General features: G+C 35.8%; 3 protein-coding genes across 6 annotated transcripts; 2 read left to right on the plus strand and 1 right to left on the minus strand.

The window, feature by feature from the left end:
- The first annotated feature begins 694 nt into the window (after positions 1 to 694).
- On the plus strand, positions 695 to 7,225 carry LOC106410986 (DNA mismatch repair protein MSH1, mitochondrial). Its single transcript, XM_048763789.1, has 22 exons — positions 695 to 961; positions 1,183 to 1,330; positions 1,496 to 1,593; positions 1,836 to 1,911; positions 2,078 to 2,197; positions 2,654 to 2,701; positions 2,804 to 2,868; positions 2,956 to 3,041; positions 3,149 to 3,313; positions 3,518 to 3,627; positions 3,725 to 3,830; positions 3,906 to 3,981; positions 4,067 to 4,125; positions 4,223 to 4,290; positions 4,379 to 4,552; positions 4,641 to 4,850; positions 4,935 to 5,191; positions 5,271 to 5,414; positions 5,488 to 5,545; positions 5,627 to 5,929; positions 6,003 to 6,650; positions 6,715 to 7,225. Exons 1-22 carry the CDS (start codon positions 843 to 845, stop codon positions 6,946 to 6,948), a joined length of 3,372 nt encoding a protein of 1,123 aa, XP_048619746.1. The 5' UTR covers positions 695 to 842; the 3' UTR covers positions 6,949 to 7,225.
- Positions 7,226 to 7,485: 260 nt separating this feature from the next.
- On the plus strand, positions 7,486 to 9,786 carry BNAC07G08480D. The gene is made up of 8 exons (XM_013847996.3): positions 7,486 to 7,677; positions 7,845 to 8,135; positions 8,496 to 8,565; positions 8,670 to 8,725; positions 8,899 to 8,974; positions 9,103 to 9,139; positions 9,243 to 9,357; positions 9,452 to 9,786. Exons 2-8 carry the CDS (start codon positions 7,852 to 7,854, stop codon positions 9,684 to 9,686), a joined length of 873 nt encoding a protein of 290 aa, XP_013703450.1. The 5' UTR covers positions 7,486 to 7,677; positions 7,845 to 7,851; the 3' UTR covers positions 9,687 to 9,786.
- Positions 9,787 to 9,886: 100 nt separating this feature from the next.
- LOC106407188 (glutamyl-tRNA(Gln) amidotransferase subunit B, chloroplastic/mitochondrial) lies at positions 9,887 to 12,838 on the minus strand. 4 transcript variants are annotated; one of them, XR_007326636.1, is made up of 3 exons: positions 11,096 to 12,838; positions 10,222 to 10,997; positions 9,887 to 10,146 (listed from the first exon to the last, which is right to left on the minus strand). XR_007326636.1 is itself a non-coding variant. In XM_013847997.3 (3 exons), exons 1-3 carry the CDS (start codon positions 10,594 to 10,596, stop codon positions 10,061 to 10,063), a joined length of 243 nt encoding a protein of 80 aa, XP_013703451.1. In that variant the 5' UTR covers positions 10,597 to 12,815; the 3' UTR covers positions 9,887 to 10,060. The 4 variants fall into 4 exon arrangements, 1 of the variants encoding a protein (XP_013703451.1); XR_007326638.1 differs by having other exon boundaries at positions 10,222 to 10,762; positions 10,842 to 12,837; XR_007326637.1 differs by having other exon boundaries at positions 10,222 to 10,469; positions 10,565 to 12,831.
- Between the last annotated feature and the right edge of the window lie 8,380 nt (positions 12,839 to 21,218).

Genomic DNA, 21,218 nt, shown 5'->3' on the forward strand with positions numbered 1-21,218 from the left:
CCTCTGTTTCTAAATAATGCATGTTCTTACATTTTTTACTTGTTTCTAAAAAAACAATGTTTTAGATTTTCTATGTATTTTTAATATAATGAATTGTAAACTACAAAGAATGTTAATTGATAATTTTTGGATTTATTGGATTGCTATTAGTTTAAATTTATGGGAAATTGTTATAATTATAAAAATTAATGCATTGATGGTTAAATATTTCATTTGTCTTAATATTTGTGAAAAAACTCTAAAACATGCATTATTTAGAAACATATGGAGTATTAAGTAAGAAATCTAAGAAATTAAAATTCAAAAAAGGTCTAGGCAATTAAGTAGTTGTATATATATTTTGTGTGAATTGGTTGAATTAAATAAAATTTTAATTTTGATTATATGGCTAATTATATATTTTATTTTTAAATAAAAATAATATATTAAATATTTATATAACAAAAAATTGCATCTGTTTAGAATTTATTGGTCACTATATAATATATATATATATATATCTTAAATATATTAATAATTTATTTTAAATAATTTTATTTGGTTCTCACTATATCTCAAAATTTATTCAACCATACAAAAAAATCATTTTAGTAATTTTTGTATTATACAAAGCTTCATTTTGTAAATTTTTTTCATCCTGCAGTTTCTAATGTCATCGGGTAAAAGAAAAAGAAGAAAAGGAAATAAAAAGAGGACAGAAGAAACGTCTGGTCACGGGCAGTGGGAAGTCGTGTCCTCGTCTACTTTCGTCTTCTGGCGGGAAGCCCTAGAGGAGAAGTCGAAGCACTTTGTGGTGAGAGCAGCAGAGAGGAGAGCTACGAAACGAAGGAGAGAGAGAGAGGATGCACTGGATTGCCACCAGAAACGCCGTCGTTTCGCTCCCTAGATGGCGTTCCTTCGCCTTCCTCTTCCGCTCGCCATTTCGCACTCACTCTTCCCTCAAACCCTCCCCTCTTCTACTGTAATCTCCTCTTCTCCTCCTCTTTATAAGCTTTCCCTATGTGAATCTCTTGCTACTATTTTGAGAAAGTTCAGATTTTGTATATCGAAATTCACGTTTTTTTTTTTGAAGTATTGGAGTTAAATTTCTCAACTTTATCACTTTTTTTTATTTGCTTATGAGCTCGTTATATGGTTGTGAAAATGTCATAATGATATATTTGTGTGTTTCTTGATAAAAAGTAATACAAGGTACTCTGAGAGGAGATACTGTTTAGGAGATGGAAAGGCTGTGAAAGGAATCACTACGGCTTCTTCTAAGAAAGTTAAGACCAAGTCTACTGATGTTCTCACTGACAAAGATCTCTCTCATTTGCTCTGGTGGAAGGAGGTAACCATCCTGTTTTCCATCTTGTCAAGAGTCTCTTGTTATGGTTTTCGTTAAATGAAAAGAAGAAAGAGTTGCTGACATTGTCTTCCTGGATATTTGACTGATGCAGCACCCACTCTCGACTTACTGATTTTGTATTTTATATCTTCTCTGAACACTTTTCAGAGATTGCAGACATGTAAGAAACCATCTACTCTTCAACTTATCGAAAGACTTATGTACACCAATCTACTTGGTCTGGACCCCAGCCTGAGGAATGGAAGGTCAGTTCTTTTCCCATTTCCTGTCTCTAATCCTTTTTGAGCTTATTAGTAACTAGTATATCATCGAGTATGACTTACTTAGGAGACTAACATTCTTTCTTGGATGAGATTTATTGAGAATCAGAAAGATGTTTAGAGTCTCATATTTTAAGTTGTAAGGCTGTAAGTAACCAAGTTGGTTGTCGGTAACTTTGTTGCCTTTGTTTATGCAATCCTATGTTAATGGATTGCTTTCATTTCAGTCTAAAAGACGGAAACCTCAACTGGGAGATGTTGCAGTTTAAGTCAAGGTTTCCACGAGAAGTTTTGCTCTGCAGAGTATGTCGCTTTCTCTGTTTTGATTTCTTCTTAGTTAATTTTAAGAAAAATGGACAGTCCCACGAGTTTTCTGATCTCTGTTACTTCAGAACAACAACTAGTAGAATGCTGCTAAATTAGATATCAGATTATGACAAATTTTCCTGCAATCTTTCCTTCTTTTCAGGTGGGAGACTTCTATGAGGCTATTGGGATAGATGCATGTATACTGGTTGAGTATGCTGGTCTAAATCCTTTTGGTGGTCTTCGCTCAGATAGTGCTCCAAAGGCTGGCTGCCCAGTTGTGGTACAAAATCCTTATCTTCTTCTTTTTAAAATTTTTTTTTTTAATATTAAGCGTAATTGATCTGAATTGCAACACTGGAGTGGGCATTGTGTTTATACATGATAAAAATAACTCACCTCTGGCATTGTTTTTTTTTTTTTAAATGGTCTCTTTAGTTGTTATTTGCACAATCTCAATATGCACAAAGAAACATCACACTATCACAGTTTCTGAGTCTTTTCTTTTATTAAAGAACTTGGGGGCAAATTTCATAAGTAGCTTTTTAGTCGCTATTGCTTACACGAAACTACGTCTTTTGGTGCCTTTTGTTGGATAGTAAACAAAAGTTGGTGTAGATAAATTGTACCACTAATGCATTCTATCATTTTTTACTCATTCCTTCTACGATCGATTTTTCTTTTACCACGAACTCGTCGTAGCAATACAGTTTTATTACTTTTTTTTTTCTTTCTGCAGAATCTTCGACAGACTTTGGATGATCTAACACGCAACGGTTATTCAGTGGTGAGTTGAGAGAGAAATAATTCTTACCATTTTCTGATCCTTAAGCATGTTAAATTAAAACGATCTGTATGACTATCGTTGCGTGTTTTTTCTCCACTCTAGTGTATTGTGGAGGAAGTTCAGGGGCCAACACCAGCTCGTTCTCGAAAAGGTCGATTCATTTCAGGGTAAGATGATTTCACAAGCAGCAAAACACACTGTAATATTTGTTCCTATGACATTCAGTTTTCTGACATGTATTTGTAAGTATCTAGGCATGCACATCCAGGAAGTCCTTATGTATATGGGCTCGTTGGTGTGGACCACGATCTTGACTTTCCGGAGCCTATGCCGGTCGTTGGTAACTATGCCTTGTATTTATAATAACCTAGTGAACATTTCAGGTCTTCATTTTTTTGTACATACGTATTAGTGTATTACATGACTTGCTTTGTTTTGTAATTACAGGGATATCTCGTTCAGCAAGGGGGTATTGCATGATATCTATCTTCGAAACTATGAAAGCATATTCACTAGATGATGGTCTAACAGAAGAAGCTCTGGTCACCAAGCTCCGCACCCGTCGCTGTCATCATCTTTTCTTACATGCATCATTGAGGCACAATGCATCAGGTTTTGCATATTAATAATAACTCTACATGTTACCCACGTTCAGATAAGTTGGATGTTGTAGTTTAGCATATGGTATAGCAAATCAGTTTAGAGTGTCAGGAGACTATTATAATAATAATACTATTTACAATTTGTGTCAGATTTTATTAACTTTTAAGCTTTATTGTCTCTTATGATACAATTCTTGAAAACTTAACTATGCAGGGACATGCCGGTGGGGAGAGTTTGGGGAAGGAGGTTTACTCTGGGGAGAGTGTAGTGGGAGGAATTTTGAATGGTTTGAAGGAGATACTCTTTCCGAGCTCTTATTAAAGGTGATAACTACGGACTTTGGATGCTGTTTAAATATGCTATTTACTTGTGACATTTCAGTTTGGTGAAAAAACAAACGAGTTGTTTTTTCCCCCTCAGGTCAAAGATGTTTATGGTCTTGATGATGAAGTTTCCTTTAGAAATGTCAATGTACCTTCAGAAAACCGTCCACGTCCATTGCATCTCGGAACGGCTACACAAATTGGTTAGTGTTTCACTAGAAAGTCTAAGAGTTTTGGAATGGTAAAGCATGCTAATAATATACTTTGTGTCACTGCAGGTGCCTTACCTACTGAAGGAATACCTTGTTTGTTGAAGGTGCTGCTTCCATCTACGTGCAGTGGCCTGCCTTCTTTGTAAGCAAATTTACTGAAAGAAAAAGGTATTCAAAGCATCATCTGAGGGTAGAGAAAGTTGATTTCGTTGCCTTTTTGATTTCAGGTATGTCCGGGATCTACTTCTAAACCCTCCTGCTTATGATATTGCTCTGAAGATCCAAGGTAATTTGACCAATGTGAAGACTTTTCTTAGTTTATTCCCTTTTGGTTATGATCTCAAGGCTTCGCATTCGTCTTGACAAACTATTGTTATTTGCAGAAACGTGCAAGCTCATGAGCACAATAACATGCTCAGTTCCGGAGTTTACCTGTGTTTCATCTGCTAAGGTTTTAAGTCACTTGCTGGAGAGCACTCTTCTAAAAGCACCTTTTGTGCAGCTTATAGATGCTAACATCTATTTACATCTCTGTGCAGCTTGTGAAGCTTCTTGAACAACGGGAAGCCAACTACATTGAGTTCTGCCGGATAAAACATGTGCTTGATGAAGTATTACATATGCATAGACATCCTGAACTTGTGGAAATACTGAAGTTACTGATGGAGCCTACTTGGGTGGCTACTGGTTTGAAGATCGACTTTGAAACTTTTGTAAGTTTATGCATTTAGTTTTACCAACCTCGTGTTTCTTCAGCTGATGTATAAGAATATAAGTTGAATGTTTGTGGTTTCTTGCCAGGTCAATGAATGCCATTGGGCTTCTGACTCGATTGGTGAAATGATCTCTCTGGATGACGATGAAAGTCATCAGAACGTTAGTAAATGTGCTAATATCCCGAACGAGTTTTTTTATGATATGGAGTCTTCATGGCGTGGTCGCGTTAAGGGAATCCATATAGAGGAAGAAATCACACAAGTGGCCAAATCGGCAGAGGCTTTATCTTTAGCGGTAAGTATTCAAGAATTTAACTCTTTTTCTTCTAATATTTTATGATCTTATGGGACTCTCAAGAAGAAACAAAACATCGTATAGGTAACTGAAGATTTTCACCCTATTATATCAAGAATCAAGGCCATGGCTGCATCACTTGGTGGCTCAAAGGGAGAAATTGTGTATGCAAAAGAACATGAGTCTGTCTGGTTCAAAGGGAAACGGTTTACCCCATCTGTGTGGGGTGGTACTGCAGGAGAAGAACAAATCAAACAGCTGAAGCCTGCTTTTGACTCGAAAGGGAAAAAGGTTGGAGAAGAATGGTTTACGAGTCAAAAGGTGGAAGCTGCTTTAGTCAGGTTGTCTCTCCCTCTGTAAGAAACTTTGGTTCATCAATACTGTCTACGTATTGATAATCATACTAGGCGTTCGTTGCAGATATCATGAAGCTACTGAGAATGCAAATGCCCGGGTGTTGGAGCTGTTGAGGGAATTATCTACTAAACTGCAAACAAAAATAAACGTTCTTGTCTTTGCATCTATGCTTCTCGTCATTGCAAAAGCTTTATTTTCTCATGCTTGGTATGTTTGTGTGTTTAATCTATTTCCATTAAGAAAGATTAATTTATGTAGTTTTAATGTAAACTGCTTGCAGTGAAGGGAGAAGACGAAAATGGGTTTTCCCAACTCTTGTTGGATTCAGTACAGATGAGGTAACTCTTCTTACTGGTCGTTGATTATTCTGTCTCAATGCTTTTGGTCTTATTCTTATATCTCATGTTTGGATAATGTAGGCCGCAAATCCATTAGATGGTGGTGCCACTCGAATGAAGCTGACTGGGCTATCACCTTATTGGTTTGATGTAGCTTCTGGAACTGCTGTTCACAATACGGTCGACATGCAATCACTGTTTCTTCTAACCGGACCTAATGGTGGTGGTAAATCGAGTTTGCTCAGATCGATATGCGCAGCTGCTTTGCTTGGAATCTGTGGTTTTATGGTTCCAGCTGAATCAGCTTATATCCCTCACTTCGATTCCATCATGCTTCATATGAAATCTTATGACAGTCCTGTAGATGGGAAGAGTTCTTTTCAGGTAATTACCAAACTGAATCTGTTTATTTCAATAGGAAGCCGTTTTGATATATTCTCTTACATGTTAACATCAGGTGGAAATGTCGGAGATACGGTCTATTGTAAGCCAGGCTACTTCAAGAAGCCTAGTGCTTATAGATGAGATCTGCAGAGGGACAGAGACAGCTAAAGGCACCTGTATTGCTGGTAGTGTGATCGAGAATCTTGACGCAAGTGGTTGCTTGGGTATTGTTTCTACACATCTCCATGGAATCTTCGATTTGCCTCTTACGGCCAAAAACGTCACGTATAAAGCAATGGGAGCACAGAATGTGGAAGGGCAAACAAAACCAACATGGAAACTGACAGATGGAGTTTGCAGAGAGAGTCTTGCTTTTGAAACAGCTAAGAGAGAAGGTGTTCCGGAGACAATTATCCAAAGAGCCGAAGCTCTGTACATCTCCGTTTATGCCAAAGACGCATCGTTTGGGGTTGTCAGGCCAAACAAAACGGAGACTTCATCGAACAGTGGCCGCGAAATCAGCAAACCAGTCAGCTCTGAGAGAAGCTTAGAGAAGGACTTGGCAAAAGCTATCCTTAAGATTTGTGGGATAAAGATGAATGAGCCTGTAGGTTTAGAATGTCTTTCAATAGGTGCTCGAGAGCTTCCACCTCCATCTACAGTTGGTTCATCATGCGTGTATGTGATGAAGAGACCAGATAAGAGATTGTACATTGGACAGGTATACTTCCATATCACTATTAAGTAATCTTCTGAGGATTTGTGTTAATGTAATGAAACTGCAGACGGATGATCTTGAAGGAAGAATACGTGCGCATAGGGCAAAGGAAGGACTGCAAGGGTCAAGTTTCCTATACCTTGTGGTACAAGGTAAGAGTATGGCTTGTCAGCTAGAGACCCTTTTGATTAACCAGCTCCATGAGCAAGGCTATTCTCTAGCTAACTTAGCAGATGGAAAGCACCGCAATTTTGGGACGTCATCAAGCTTGACTGCGTCAGATGTAGTCAGTATCTCCTAGTTTCAACATTAGCATTGAGTGTAGAAACTGATAATCTCGCTCTCTGTTTGGGTTTGTGCTGCAGTTGCACATTTTAGTTTGGCTTAGGAAGTTAGAATTAGAGTAGATTAAAACCTAGGCATATGCCATAAGGAAAGAAAGAAATGTACGCCGTTTTGCTTGTTGAGGTTTTTGGAGATATTACAAACGGCAGGCAGTTGGCAATTACCCTTATTTTGGTCTTCGGGTGTAATTGTCACATTTTCATTCAACCGAGATTTGTAATATTTCAAACGAAGAGAATCTCCTGCATTTTTTTTTTTTTTTTTTTTTCGAAATGTGGTAAACTTCTTCATTCCTTAATAATTAGGAATGTGACCAACTTTAAACAAAAGATTACAAGGACCAATAAACACAACAGTGGAATCGCCTGTTCTCCCACTAGCCTAATGATTGCTAATTTCGTTTATAGGACCTCGTAGTCGTACTTGGTGGTGTTGACTGCTGCAAGACGATCACTTGGAAAGCCTTGTTTATTCAAAACAAAGGAACGACGTGGTTTCGATTATAATTGGAAACTACGTCGTTTTATTTATCTTCTTGCCCAAAAAAAAAAAAAAAAGGGGCAGACGATCGTTATTCCTCTTGTTCTGATTGCTTTCTCTCCGGAATTGAAACATTCGCTTTTGTTCGTCGATCTCTGTTTCAAAAGAAAGCATTGCACTGATCTTATCTTTATCTCAACCTTTTGTAAGTGCCCTATATCTCATCGCCAATTTTGTAGTTAAGGGATTTTCGTATCGACTGAGTTATTTGATTGTGTGTCTAGTTCAGATTATTTTTGATTCTGTGAATTATTTTATCATAATTCATACGGAAAGACCATTAGATTATGATTATGTGATGCCTAAGTGCAGTGGGGACATGGACGAGGTAGTAGTACAAGTGGAGAAGACGAAGAGAGAATGGGACGACGCCTACGAGAAGACCATCGAACATATCATTGCCATACAAGAGTACGGTAAATCAAGGAGAGAAGGAGAGGAGAAGATTTCTCTACAGAGGCTCAACGGGTTGGCTCAGGATGGTCTTTCTCTTCTCAATTCTCTGCAATTCAATCTCGATCTTCTCGCCCCTCAGCTCCCTTCTGATGACCAGGTCCAATCCACTCAGTCTCTGCTTGAAACCTGGAAGAATCAGTATCAAAGGTATGTGCTTTCTTTATAACAGCCAACGATTAGGTTAGCTCAAGATTGATCTTGGCTTAGTCATCCCATCCATGTAGTATTTGGAAGATAAAATGGGAAGCAAAATTCTTTGATATCTCTCCTTCATTGCTACATAAGTATTTAAAACTATTCCCTTGTGTTTGAGTTTGATCTCGAATTCTAGTACAGCAAGAGAGTTAATGGGTGTTGAGACCAGACCAATTTTGAGTTTTGCCTTTCCTACAATTTTGTCAAGCATTTATCAAATACAACAGTGTATGAAAAGCATTGTTCACAATAGCAGCACCAGTTAAGTTCTTTTGTCTAGTTGAAGAAATCGATTCTTGTTTTTGTGGTCAGTTTGAGGGTTAACCTGAGAAGTGCTAATTTGAAAGCAAAGGATAACATGAGGAAAGCTGCTCAGCAAGAGGTAAGTCCGCACTCTCTCTGCTCTGCTGCTGTTTTCACCAGCATTCTCCTTTGAATCCCTTTTCTTTTTTTTTTTTATATAAAGAGTGCTTACAATGATTGTAGAGAGAGCTTCTCCTCGGTGGTGGAACAGAGTCCACTGATCTCAGACGTAAACGACAGTATGTAACTGTTTCAAACTCTGTTACATCAGTCCTGCTTAACCCATTCTCTTCTTTAAAACAATTTTACTTGTATTTTTTTTTTCTTTTGCTTATTGGTTGAAGTAGCACACTCTATCATATAGTTCACTGTTAGTCTCGGTGAATCTATGACGTTCTTGGCTGTTTTGTAGAGCAAATGCTGGAGTGACGTCGGATGCTGAAAGCATAACTGAAAGTCTCAGGCGTTCACGCCAGCTAATGGTTCAGGTCAGAACAGCTCTTTTCTTCTTACATCCTGCTTGCTTTTCTTTTTCTGCTCTAGACCAAAGAAAACAACCCATAAACAAAAGTTAAAACTGATTCAAATATCCTCTCTTGACGTTTGGGGGTTACAGGAAGTGGAGAGAAGTACAAACACACTCGTGGCTTTCGGTATGTCAATCGATAATGTTCCAATCTGACCTTATGATTAAAGTGTTTAGTGAAGATAGTTAAGACACTAAAACTGACATATTATCTGTGTTTACTTTCGTAGATGAGTCTACTGGAGTACTTAAGAAAGCCGAAAGTGAATACAAAGGACACAGGTCTCTGTTATCGAGGACCCGTAATCTACTTTCTACAATGCAGCGTCAAGACGTAATTGACAGGTACTTGAAAAAGAATAGATTCTCTAATAAACCAACAACAACTCTCCTGGTGAATGATATGGTAAAATAAGAACTCTTATTGTCCTGTCAACAGGGTAATCCTCATAATTGGATTTTCTCTCTTCGTCTGCGCTGTTCTTTACGTTGTTTCAAAGCGGATTGGAATCCTGAAACTACAGCAGATGGCTACGGCTGCCATTAAAGCTCAGTTGGCTGGAAAAGCAGCAAATGGTGATGCTATGCCTATCGGACAAGAGTTTGATGGAGGAAATACAGTTCCAAATGTAGTAGATATTCCTCTACAACAACGCCTCCACGATGAACTCTGAAAGCTTATTTAGATGTGCTTAAGTTCCTTATACTCGCACTGTATCGAAAGGACTAGTTGCTTGTTACATTGAGTTCATGAATATATATATTACTATATCATGTAGGAATGTTCTCCCTAGACGTTTAGGGTCTGCTCTGTTCAATTTCTGAAACAGAGTGAGAACAAAAGTTACACAAAAGAACACTCTTGTTGAAGGAACTCGTCATTGTTAGTCAAAATCTTTATGTACCAATTCAATATCCGTTGTATTGCCACTACCACAATCTATCGAAATCAATTCTTTTTAGTAGAATTTAACAAATCTCTACAGAAAAACAGTAATTGGAAAACACTTTTCACTAATCTCAACTGCCAAAAGCTGAAGCTTGTACTTCAATTACTCCTTCGCGTTGAGCTTCTCCAGAAGAATCTTGTTAAGTAAAGCAGGGTTTGCTTTTGCCTTTTGACGGTTTCATTACCTGAACAAAAAGCAACACACGAGTCTGAAATTGATTCAAGTTTTCAAGTTAAAGGCTGATCGTATCTGCAAATACCTGGCCAGCAAAAAAAGCCTTGAAGCTTGGTTCTCCCACTTCGGTACTGCTCAAGCTGCTTTGGAGATTTGGAGAACACCTTCATAACCATTTTCTCCATCTCCACAGGATCGGTTATCTGCAGGCTGCAGCATATGTCACACATAAGCAAAAAATCAGTTATGCATTTCTCTGGATCGAACTCCTCATTTTGTGGAATAGTCTTTTTCCTTGATCATTCCTTGGACGGTTCCACCTTTAGCCAATAGCTCAAAGAGTATATGCAAAATTTGAATAAATATCATTGATCTAAACAAACAAAAAAAGATGATACATTTTTAGATTAAAATGAAGTTGAACTGACCTGTTTTCCAATCTTTCCGCTAATGGTTCCATCTTTGATGGCAGCTATCAGCTCAGCCAACTCTTGAGGACTAAGTTTAACATTATTGATAGAGAGTTCCTCGTTTTTCAACTAAGCGGCAAAATCACTCATTATCCAATTTGCTGCCAACTTCACTTCAGCACCTTTCCTAATGACTGCATCTAAATATTCTACAACCTAAGCCATTCATTCCAACAAAATATAGATATACACCCTCACAACACCGGTAAGAAAGTTTTAACTCTTTTGCTCTCACCGGTAGTTTCCTTGTGAAAATTTTGAGCATATACACTGACGTCATTACCGAGGAAAAGCACATCTTGCATGCTTAGACCCATTGCCTTGTACCTCCGAGCGAGGATGGTCATCTTATACGAAATTAACTTTCACCGGCGAATTTAGTTCCGGTTAACTAAACCGATCAAGACCCAAATACGGACAAAAACTCTAGCAGTATGAGTTCAATTTCCAAATTGAATAGAAGCTTAATCCATAAACTAAAGAACTAACCGTATGAGTTCAATTTCCAAATTGAATAGAAGCTTAGGCCCGATTGGTAACATTACGGAATTCTGCAAGTTTTTTTTGCCGATCAACAAAAATTGCGGTATGAAAAAAAAGCAAAAACACAAACTTGCATTTTTTGCTGATAAAAATACAAAGAAAAATTTTATTAAGTAGAAACGTGAGTTTTAGTTGATTACTTACAAAATCAACACTTTCACATGATAATATCATTTTAATGATAAATAGTTATGTTGTAAAGAAAATTATATTATATTTTTTTAATAATATTATAAGATGTCAGTTTATTATTAAAAATGTATATAAAAATAAGCAAAATATTTATAATAAGAAGTAAAGTATTTTTTAATAAATTTTAGTTATTTTCAGATTTTTTAATAATTAGTTTAATAATTAGTGTTTGTTTTTCTTATAATAAAGTTAATATCATATAAATATTTTTATTTATATAATATGTGTTCCGCCATTCCGTATTTTTAATTTTTCCGCAGCTTAACTATTTTTTACGATTCTGCAATTAAGCGATGTTTACCAATCGTAGCCTAATCTTTAAACTAAACCGAAAAACAAAACTGTTATGAGGTCACCGATAACCAAAACTGTTATGAGTTCAATTTCCTGCTGTCAGCCCTATCTTCAATATCTTATGTAGGTATGTACACATTTCCTTGGAACTGAGGAACTGTACTAAACTGAAAATAAAATTATATTTGAATACAAGAAATTCTCTGAATGGATTCTATATTCCTAAAACTGAAAATCTGAAATCAAATAAAATTGAATTTGAGAACCGAACGAATAGCTGAATATTTACTATTTATAAATTGAACACTACAAGAAAACACAAGTTTTACGAGGGCAGTTTTCCTCGTGATTTCGTCGTAAAATCAGTGTTACGAGTAATTAGCGAGGAAACCCGTTTCGTCGTTATACGTTTGTCGTAACGCATATATCCTCGCTAGTTCGTCGTAACATAGCGAGGAAATAATTTCGCCGTAAAAGCGAAGAAGAATATTTGGTCGTAAAGACCACGTAAAGCTTCCACGTAAGGACGTCGCTAAATTTCCTCGTAAATACCTCCAAAGCCGTTCCTCGTAAAACCCACGTAAATAACTTGAAAGTAAATACTCGTAAAGTAAACGTAAATACCTTGATTGCTTTCCTCGTAAAGACCACGTGAACTTTCCACGTCATTTCCTTGTAAATCTTTCCTCGTAAAAACCTCGTTAAGCTTCGACGTAAAGAAGTCACAAAATTAGCTACGAATTTACTTCGTTTCGTTATTTTACAGAAATATAAAAAAATATAATTAAAAAAATAAGTTAAATAATTTAAATTATTAATAAAATTAAAATTCTAAAAAAATCAAAACCAAAATATTTTATATATAAATAAGTTTTGAATTCATAATACAAGAACCGAAATTAAAAAGAACTAAGGGTCGTTAATCGCCGGTAGAATTCATCACTCCTCGCCGTTACATCCGCCTTGGCATGTGTGTCGGATGTTGACTCGCCTGGAATAGGATTTCGTTGTCGCATGGTCCTCAACAAGGTCTCCCATTCCGGATTTGTGGCCGCTACAACGTCCAAGAAGCCCTCGAGTCCACCCATACGAGATCATGTCGAGCTCAACTCGTGACGTAGCTCAGCAGACTCTCTACGCAACTCATCGGACTCCCTACGCAGCTGAGAGACTTCATCATCCCGTCGCTGACCATAAGACGATGTCACTCTCGGAACATTGTTGACGGAACCAATCCCCAACGTCCGTCCCTTTTTTTTAGGGACAACCTTAAAAAGAAAAAATAAATTTTGTTAGTAAAAATTTAAAGTTAAATTAAATGAATAATAAAAAAAATTAAAATTTTAGAAAATATACTCTCTGAGTGTACTGAGTCTCGGGGACAGTCTCCTGACCCGAAGAACCGGGCGCTGAAGAAGACGACGGGTCTAAACGACTACCCGGCTCACCGAACATCTCTCTGTAATGGGCAGTAAGTCTACCTTTTCGAACCTGAGAAAAAAAATTAATTTTTAAAATTTTCGTCAACAGTATATTTTCCAACATTATCCACCTAATCAACACTAAATAACATAAGATCCGTAAACCTATCTAAATTCCCTATACTAACCACCTAATCTACCTAAACTAACCAAATTAGAGAGGAATCAGAGAGGCTTACCATTGCAACGAAACATGGAGAAAGTGGAGAGGAAGTGGAGAGGAAGTAGAGAGGAAAGAAAGAGTGAGCGTTCGGGGGTATATATAAGATTACATACCGTCGCAAATTCCTCGTAATTTTACGACGAATTACAAAGGCCCGTGTTTTTTTTTACGACGAAACAGCGAGAGATTACAAAGGCCCGCGTTTTATCGTACGAGGAAGTTACGAGGAATTACAAAGGCCCGTGTTTTTTAGGTACGAGGACATTACGACGATTTCGCTTACGTGGAATTACCGAGGAAAGCTTCCCTATAAATATACCTGTAACTCTCCTTCTCAACCCACACACAAACTCCCAAATCACACCCTATCTCAAATCACACTCCTCAGGAAAATCCTATTCAAATTATAAATATTTGAAAAAAAGGAAAAGAAGAAGATATTAGAATTCATGTGGGCGAGACTTACCATTATAATTGTTGGAAGTCTTGCTACATGTGAATCTGGTATCTTTCTCCTTTTTTTGTTTTTTTTTCTAGTTTTTACACTGCGAGGTATTTACGACGATTTCGTCATACGTGGTATTTACGACGATTTCATCCTACGTGGTATTTACGACGATTTCGTCCTACGTGGTATTTACGACGATTTCGTCCTACGTGGTATTTACGACGATTTCGTCCTACGTGGTATTTACGACGATTTCAGCCTACGTGGATTTAACGGGGGTCGCTTTTTTTATTTTTTATTTCATCGTTATATTTCATCGCTTTCTTACGAGTCTTTTATGAGGCCCGCGTCGTAAGTTCGACGTCGCTTTACGAGGAATTAACGAGTGTTATGTTTAAATCCCTAAAATCCGAAACCCCAAACCCCATATTCCTTATTTTCTACTTCATATATTCCAAACCCCATCTTTATTTCCATTCTAAATCACAATTCCCACATTCCCAAATTAGAAATATTTGAAAAAAATAGAGGAGAAGAAGATATTGGAACTCATGTGGGCGAGACTTACGTACGTAAGTCTCGCCACATGTGATTCCATAATCTTTCTTCTTTTCTTTTTTTTTTCTAGTTTTTATACTATGAGGAATTAGCGAGTCCCGCTTTTCACCAAAATGTTTTTCAAATTAGAAATATTTGAAATAAAAAGGAGGAGAAGAAGATATTGGAACTCATGTGGGTGAGACTAACGTAAGTCTAGCCACATGTGATTCCAGTATCTTTCTTCTCTTCTTTTTTTTCTAGTTTTTATAATTTCGTCATAATTTCCTCGTTGGCTTACGACGATTTTGGCTTACGTGGAATTAGCGTGCCCCGCTTTTTTTTTTTTTTTTTTTAATTTCGTCGTAATTTCCTCGTGTCTTTACGACTCCTTTACGACGATTTTGGCTTACGTGGAATTAGCATGGCCCGAGTTCTTTATTTTACATTTCGTCGTAAGTTCCACGCTATTTTACAAGGAATTAACGAGTATTACGTTTAAATCCCTAAAATCTGAAACCCCAAACCTCAAACCCCATCTTCTTTATCTTCTACTTCATATATTCCAAACCCCAAACCCATCTACCCTTGAACCTCAATCTATTCTTTCACCTCAATCAATTCTTTTTATTCCAAACCACAAGTCCTTATTCATAATTAAAACAAACTCTCACATTACCTTATTCATAAAACAAACTCCCACATTATCTTATTCATAAAACAAACTACACAAAATCAAATACATCAATCGGATACATCAACATTCTCGTCATCACTAGAAACATCATCATTTTCATTAAACTCGTCTTCAACAGCTTTGTCTGTGGCATCGTCGGTAAGATCTTCGTACTCGTGATTATGCGGATCAATGAGAAGGATGTCATCAATTTCTTGTTCAGGTTCCTCGACTTCATTTATCTGTTCTTTTTTCAATGGTGGTTTTTCTCCACTGATGATTCGTCCTCGAGGTGTAACTTTGATCACGGCTAACCAATTTATACCCGAATCTCTCATCCGAAGGTATGGAAGGAAGCTAACTTGGTGGTGGATTCAAAATTACCTCGTTAAGTACACGTAAACTAATTCTAAAGAACTCATAAAGTTTACGTCGTATTTACGAGGAAATAGTGTTTCCTCGTAAAAACCACGTCAATTTACATCATCTTTACGACGAAACTTTTTTGTCGTAACGTTACGAGGAAATAACGATGCTTTTATTTTTCCACGTAATTTCCTCGCAAAATCGACGTATTTTTACGAGGATTGTTTTTCCTCGTTAAACTTGTGTTTTCTTGTAGTGGAATTACCAAAATAATTTAATCTGAAATATTTAAAATCATCCGAAATACTTGATATTTCTATCCAAAAAAACTCAAAGTATATGATATTTAATAAGAAAACTTAAATTATTCAATATTTCAACTCAAATTATCCAAATCGAATTGGACTCAGTTTTTTTTTTTTTTGATATTTGATAGTTCCTAACTTTATATCCAAACCATTAACTGAATTGAATTCCATAAATACTTGAAGGGTCTTAAATTTCTATTACCGAAAAAAACTGAAAAATCAAAGTATCCAAACCACAAACAGAAAACCAGATGCTCAGGTCTAATCTTATGAAACAAAGGTAAATTTATAAAATGTTTAAACCAAAATACTGTAGCGTCTTTGTTACCGGCCAAACCCTCCACCTCCCCGATAGTTACAAACATATCAGGCCTAGCCCATGGTTTTCTCATGTTGATAGCCCACTTTCAGCCAGCAATGTAGATATAGTACTCGACATACTTGGGTGTTATGGCTGGGAAGGGAAACATTTTCTCTTGTTAGATGGACCTCCTCTGCTCTCCTTTCTGTCACAGATCTACCGGTATGGATCTCGCACCGTACCAAGCTTGGACAAGTTTAAGTTACAAAATGCAAGTTTGTTCAGGTCGTATTGACATCACATATCTAGACCATGAGGGTACATTCATCTTAACTTCTTCCTTAACAGACAGATATTATATCAGTTTTGACCTTCTGGGGGAGATCGCTTCCATCTTTTCTTCTTCTTGAAAGAGAAACTATTCCACTTTTTTTCTTCTCCATGAGAGGAGGATTTTATTTGGTTCCAAAACTGAGAAAATTATATATCCTAACCATTTTGTATTTATAGATAGTGGTTTTCACAGGACCAAAAAATGTAATAGATTTTATTTCAACAAAATTTAGAAATATTAACAAGTTTTCAACGTCACAATATAAAGTGACTATGTTATTTCTTTCAGGAACAGCCGCAATCGTTAGTCAATACATGCACATAGCTTCATGGAATAGTTTTTGCTTTACTATGATGATCAATCATCCTTATCCTAAACTGCTTTCAAGTTTTATTGTTTTTGTCAAAGAGTTTTGATTATCTTTAATCCCAAAGATTAAATGCATGATAAGTTAGGTTTGCAAACAAAAATTCATATTCCTAGGTTTAAGAAATAGTTTTATTGTGGATTCATAATCTTTACCTAATAAGAAAATAATTTTAGTCAAAACCTTATAACCAAAAGAAGAAAGAGATTTTAAAAGATTGATGTAAGAATTTGCCTACCAACACTAGTTATATAAACTAACTAGATTTGTTTTGGCACTCGTGCGTAAGATGATGATGATGAATTGATACATGAACCCCCACCACCACCCCAAATCTCAAGCTATACTAATATACTATACATCTTTATTTTTATATATAATTTTGGATTACTCATGTCTCTCTATCTTCTAGACTTTTCAATCCCTTCACTAGATTCGAACTTGGGACATAGAAAAGACAATAAATCCTCTCTTTCAAACAATTGACTTGGGATAAATAAAAGTAACTAAAAGGTGTTACTTGTTAGGTATAAGGTTTAAGAGCAAATTTATAAAGTAATCAGAGTGTATCTATGTTACAACTCATAAAAATGGTTTCGTCAAAGTGGAAAAGGTAGCTTAAGGTGGATTGGTCTTCAGTGTTTGACAGCCAAACGGGATTTGCTGTCAAACTGGATGCATTGCATTTGCTTAATAAGTTTGTATAATATATATGTTCAAAATTACGTTTTGTCCTAGAGTCTCTGTTTTTTTTTAAATGTTGTTGAATATGTGTTTTTTTTTTGTGGTAATCATGTTGTTGAATATGTTTTGGTCCTTTAACTTTGTTTGTTCAAATAAGACCCAAAATTTCAAACTTATTTAAAAAAGACATAGACACATTGTAAGCAACTTTAGAATGGATGTAACCCTAAAACTTTCATATGTATCAAGATTGGATATATCAAAATATTTCATCATCTATTCGTGATTTTCTAAGGCCTTTACTTAATTATTTTCTTTCTATTTTTCGTGTTTTGCCTCTTTAACACTTATTTTCATTTGTATTAAATCTGTATTTTATTATATAATATTTGACCACACCTTTTACAGAAATGATTAGAAACCCCAGTGACATAAAAAAAATAACATAACTACGAAACCAATTAAAATTGATAGTTCAACACATCTTCGATCATGATCGTGTCTTGTATCGTATACAAATTTACGATGGTCAAATCTCGGTATTAGCATTTTTAAAAAAGTTTATCCAAAAATAGCATTCAATGATAAATTTTTTTTCAAAATATCACTTATTTGATAACAAAACCGTAAATTATTCTAACTCTGAAACCATAATCTCACCTTTACCCCTTTAATATTAAACCCTAAATCATAATCACTAAACATAATATAAAATAAAAGTTATATTTTTAATTAATGCTATTTCGAGAATTTGTTTCCTTATGTACTAGTAATATTTTATCATAAAAACATGATTTATTGCTATTTGAAAGTATTTTCGTTTAGCCGTTCAAACAAAAAGGTTTTTTCATTTATAATTGGGATAATTTGCAAACTACTATATTTAGGATTTGAAATTTGAAAAATACATTGTCATTGTTTTTTTTTTTTTGAAAACTACACTTTCATTAATGTGAATTTACCTTTTTACCCCAATTTGATATTTCAATAATTAATATATAAATTTGAAATTATAATTATTTATGTTTAGGATAAATATGTGTTTAAGGTAAATATATGTTTAAGATAATTATCATGAAGTTTATATATATTTTAATTTATTTTGTTAACTTTATATAAACACAAGTCACGTCTCATTCTATACAAAATTTTCATTATTTCTTGAAGCCGAGAGCAAGTAAATTCTTCTAATATGATATTCACATATGTGTTTATTTTGTTTTACTTTGAATATGAACACTAATCATTCATCGCTTTGGCTTGTTATTCTTCTTTTTAACGTGACATGAAAACCATTAACTCAGATCGAAGTAATTTGCATAATTTTCACTGCCCTAGTTACTTGCTCGTCAAGTTATCTGTTTGGGGGAAAACTCTCGTGGACAGAGAAAACAGATGATCGATATTAGAGATGATTGACGATAATAATGGGTTCGAGAGAGGGAGAGAATCTCATAGTTTCCATCCACATCAATCATTTTCTCAGGAATGAAGACGAGATCCCTGAAGCTAAACCAAGAGTTCCGGAGGATGAACAAAGGGATGATGATGATTAAAACTATTGAGGTTAGTGTTTCAAGCTACAATATATGATATATATGATATGGAGGGAAAGAAATGATAGAAGGCATCTCAAAAAACCTAGACAACACCACCAATTGGCGAAGATCATTGATAAAACTGTTGGCAATCGGCTTTTAGCTACCAGATATTGGGAGAAGCAGCGTACGAGAGATCTTATGCAAGAGTGGTACAGAACACATACATAGGTCATAGGATTCTTGTTCTTTTTTTCAGCCTTTATCCCTTTGTACATAACTATTCTTTTCATTGATGATCAATAAATTTAAAATTTCATTAAAAAAAATAAAACTATTGGTTTTACCAAATAAAAGGCCGAAATATCGAACATACATTGCATATGTTTATATATATTTATATAGATGGATACGCTTCTTGTATAGTTCATCAAGTTTTTGATCAACTGCATCTTGTACTGCAAGAAAGCTCTAACCAAAGCTGAATCTAATGAAAATGAAGAAAGCAGACATGTTTTTTTACTTATTCTTGGTTTCACATTTTTAGTTTCACAAACAAACATAGTGGAAGAATAAAGAGAGAATAAAAGAGAAACAACATTAGAAACTGAAATCTGATTCATGAATCAACAAACCTCTTGAGATGAGAAGAAGAATCTGTAAAACTAAAGAGAAAAGAAAAAAAAAATTCAGAAATGGAGAGGATACGAGAAGATGAGACGCGTCTTGCGTTCTTTTATTTTTTTTTCAAAATAATAAAAAATAAATTTAAGATATATTAAAAAGATATGGGAAAGATATTGTGTAGCATATTAAAAAGATATTCTCTAATGATTTTTTTAAATAATGTTTTTAAAAATTGTTAAATAGGAATTGAAAAATATTAAAATTGGGCAATTTGGTAAATTTATATATAAATAATTATATTTTTCAAAAAGCTTAAATAAGAGTGTATTTTTTCAAATTATATTCTTATTGAAGTACATTTACCCAAATTTTCCCTTTATAATTTGCGTGCACGTATTTCGAAGATGGATATATTATTTTCAAGTCTTCTATATTAAAATGTACTCCAAAGTTATTGTTGGGGTAAAAAACGGTCAAGACGAAGTTAACATCCAAATCTCCGTAAAAATCAGCATGAACATGTTTCACGAAAGTTATACTTCGTAAAAAGATTCTTTACGAAGAGCCTCGCGGTAAAATCTTGTTCAAATCTCAAATCGAACCAAATACCGATTGTCCAAGGGAACAGACACGTATCCGAACCGACCACGGGCAAGCTCGAGTATGGCAATCGGACCACGGACAAGCCAAGCTCGGTCGCTACGTAGCGACCGAGCACGCATACGGCTCGGTCGCTACGTAGCGACCAAGCTCGAGCCAAAGCTCGGTCGCTACGTAGCGACCGAGCTCGAGCCAAACTCGATCGCTACGTATCGACCGAGCACGTACACGGCTTGGTCGTTACGTAGCGATCGGGCTCTCCCAAAACGTCGATACGACACGAATCCATGCATTCTCGTCTACTCTTTAAATGCTATCTCCCGTAGACCGTGGCTAAATCATTCTATGTTTCCCGTCAAGCGAAGGCATCAGTCAAACTTGACGATAAAAATCGCGGGAAGTTTGCTTTTATCGAAAAAACCGTAATAAACGTTTCGAGCCAAAGACGGCCCAAAGAGGCCTAAGACGAAGCTCGAAGCCCACTTACGATTTCTTAACCAAAAGCCCATAAGCCGTTTGACGGTTTATGTTTGGTTCGTAAGGCAAGATAAATGTCAAGTTTCTGCGGATAAATGTAAAGTTTCCGAAGATAATCAAGAAGATCGGGAAAAACGAAATATCTCTATTTTTAAGATATGACGGCTTAAGGGCAGAAGGGAAAAAGCGTAAACCGACCTAGGAGCAAGTATATAAGTAGTCCTAGGCGAGAGGCACCAGGGATAACTTTTTAGACTCAGAATTCTCTGCACTTAGAAACTTTAGGCTTTATTCTCGACAAGTTCGGTTTCTATGACTGGCACTTAATTACTAGACGAACTCGTCCAGGCAGTTCGATCTCTTGTCCAGCTCTATCAATTGAACTACGTTCGGCTTGATCCTCGAAAGGGGTACGTAGGCAGCCTTTAACAAGGTTCAGTCCGAAATCAATCAAAAACTTTTTCTGTATCTTTTTCGTCTTTTGTTATCGAGCTGCGACTCAACTAGGTTTGAGTTTTTAGGCCGCTAGAATTAGGTAACTCGCTGACAGCCTTTGCGGCCAAAGCTTTTATGATCTTTTGTAATGATCGCAACTCTCTTACGCGGATTCGAAATAAGATCTACACTGTTTTTTCTAAACTCGTTTGTTATTTTCATGATTTCCGTATCTATTTGG

Source organism: Brassica napus, chromosome C7, assembly GCF_020379485.1.
Source record: "Brassica napus cultivar Da-Ae chromosome C7, Da-Ae, whole genome shotgun sequence".
Taxonomy (NCBI): domain Eukaryota; kingdom Viridiplantae; phylum Streptophyta; class Magnoliopsida; order Brassicales; family Brassicaceae; genus Brassica; species Brassica napus.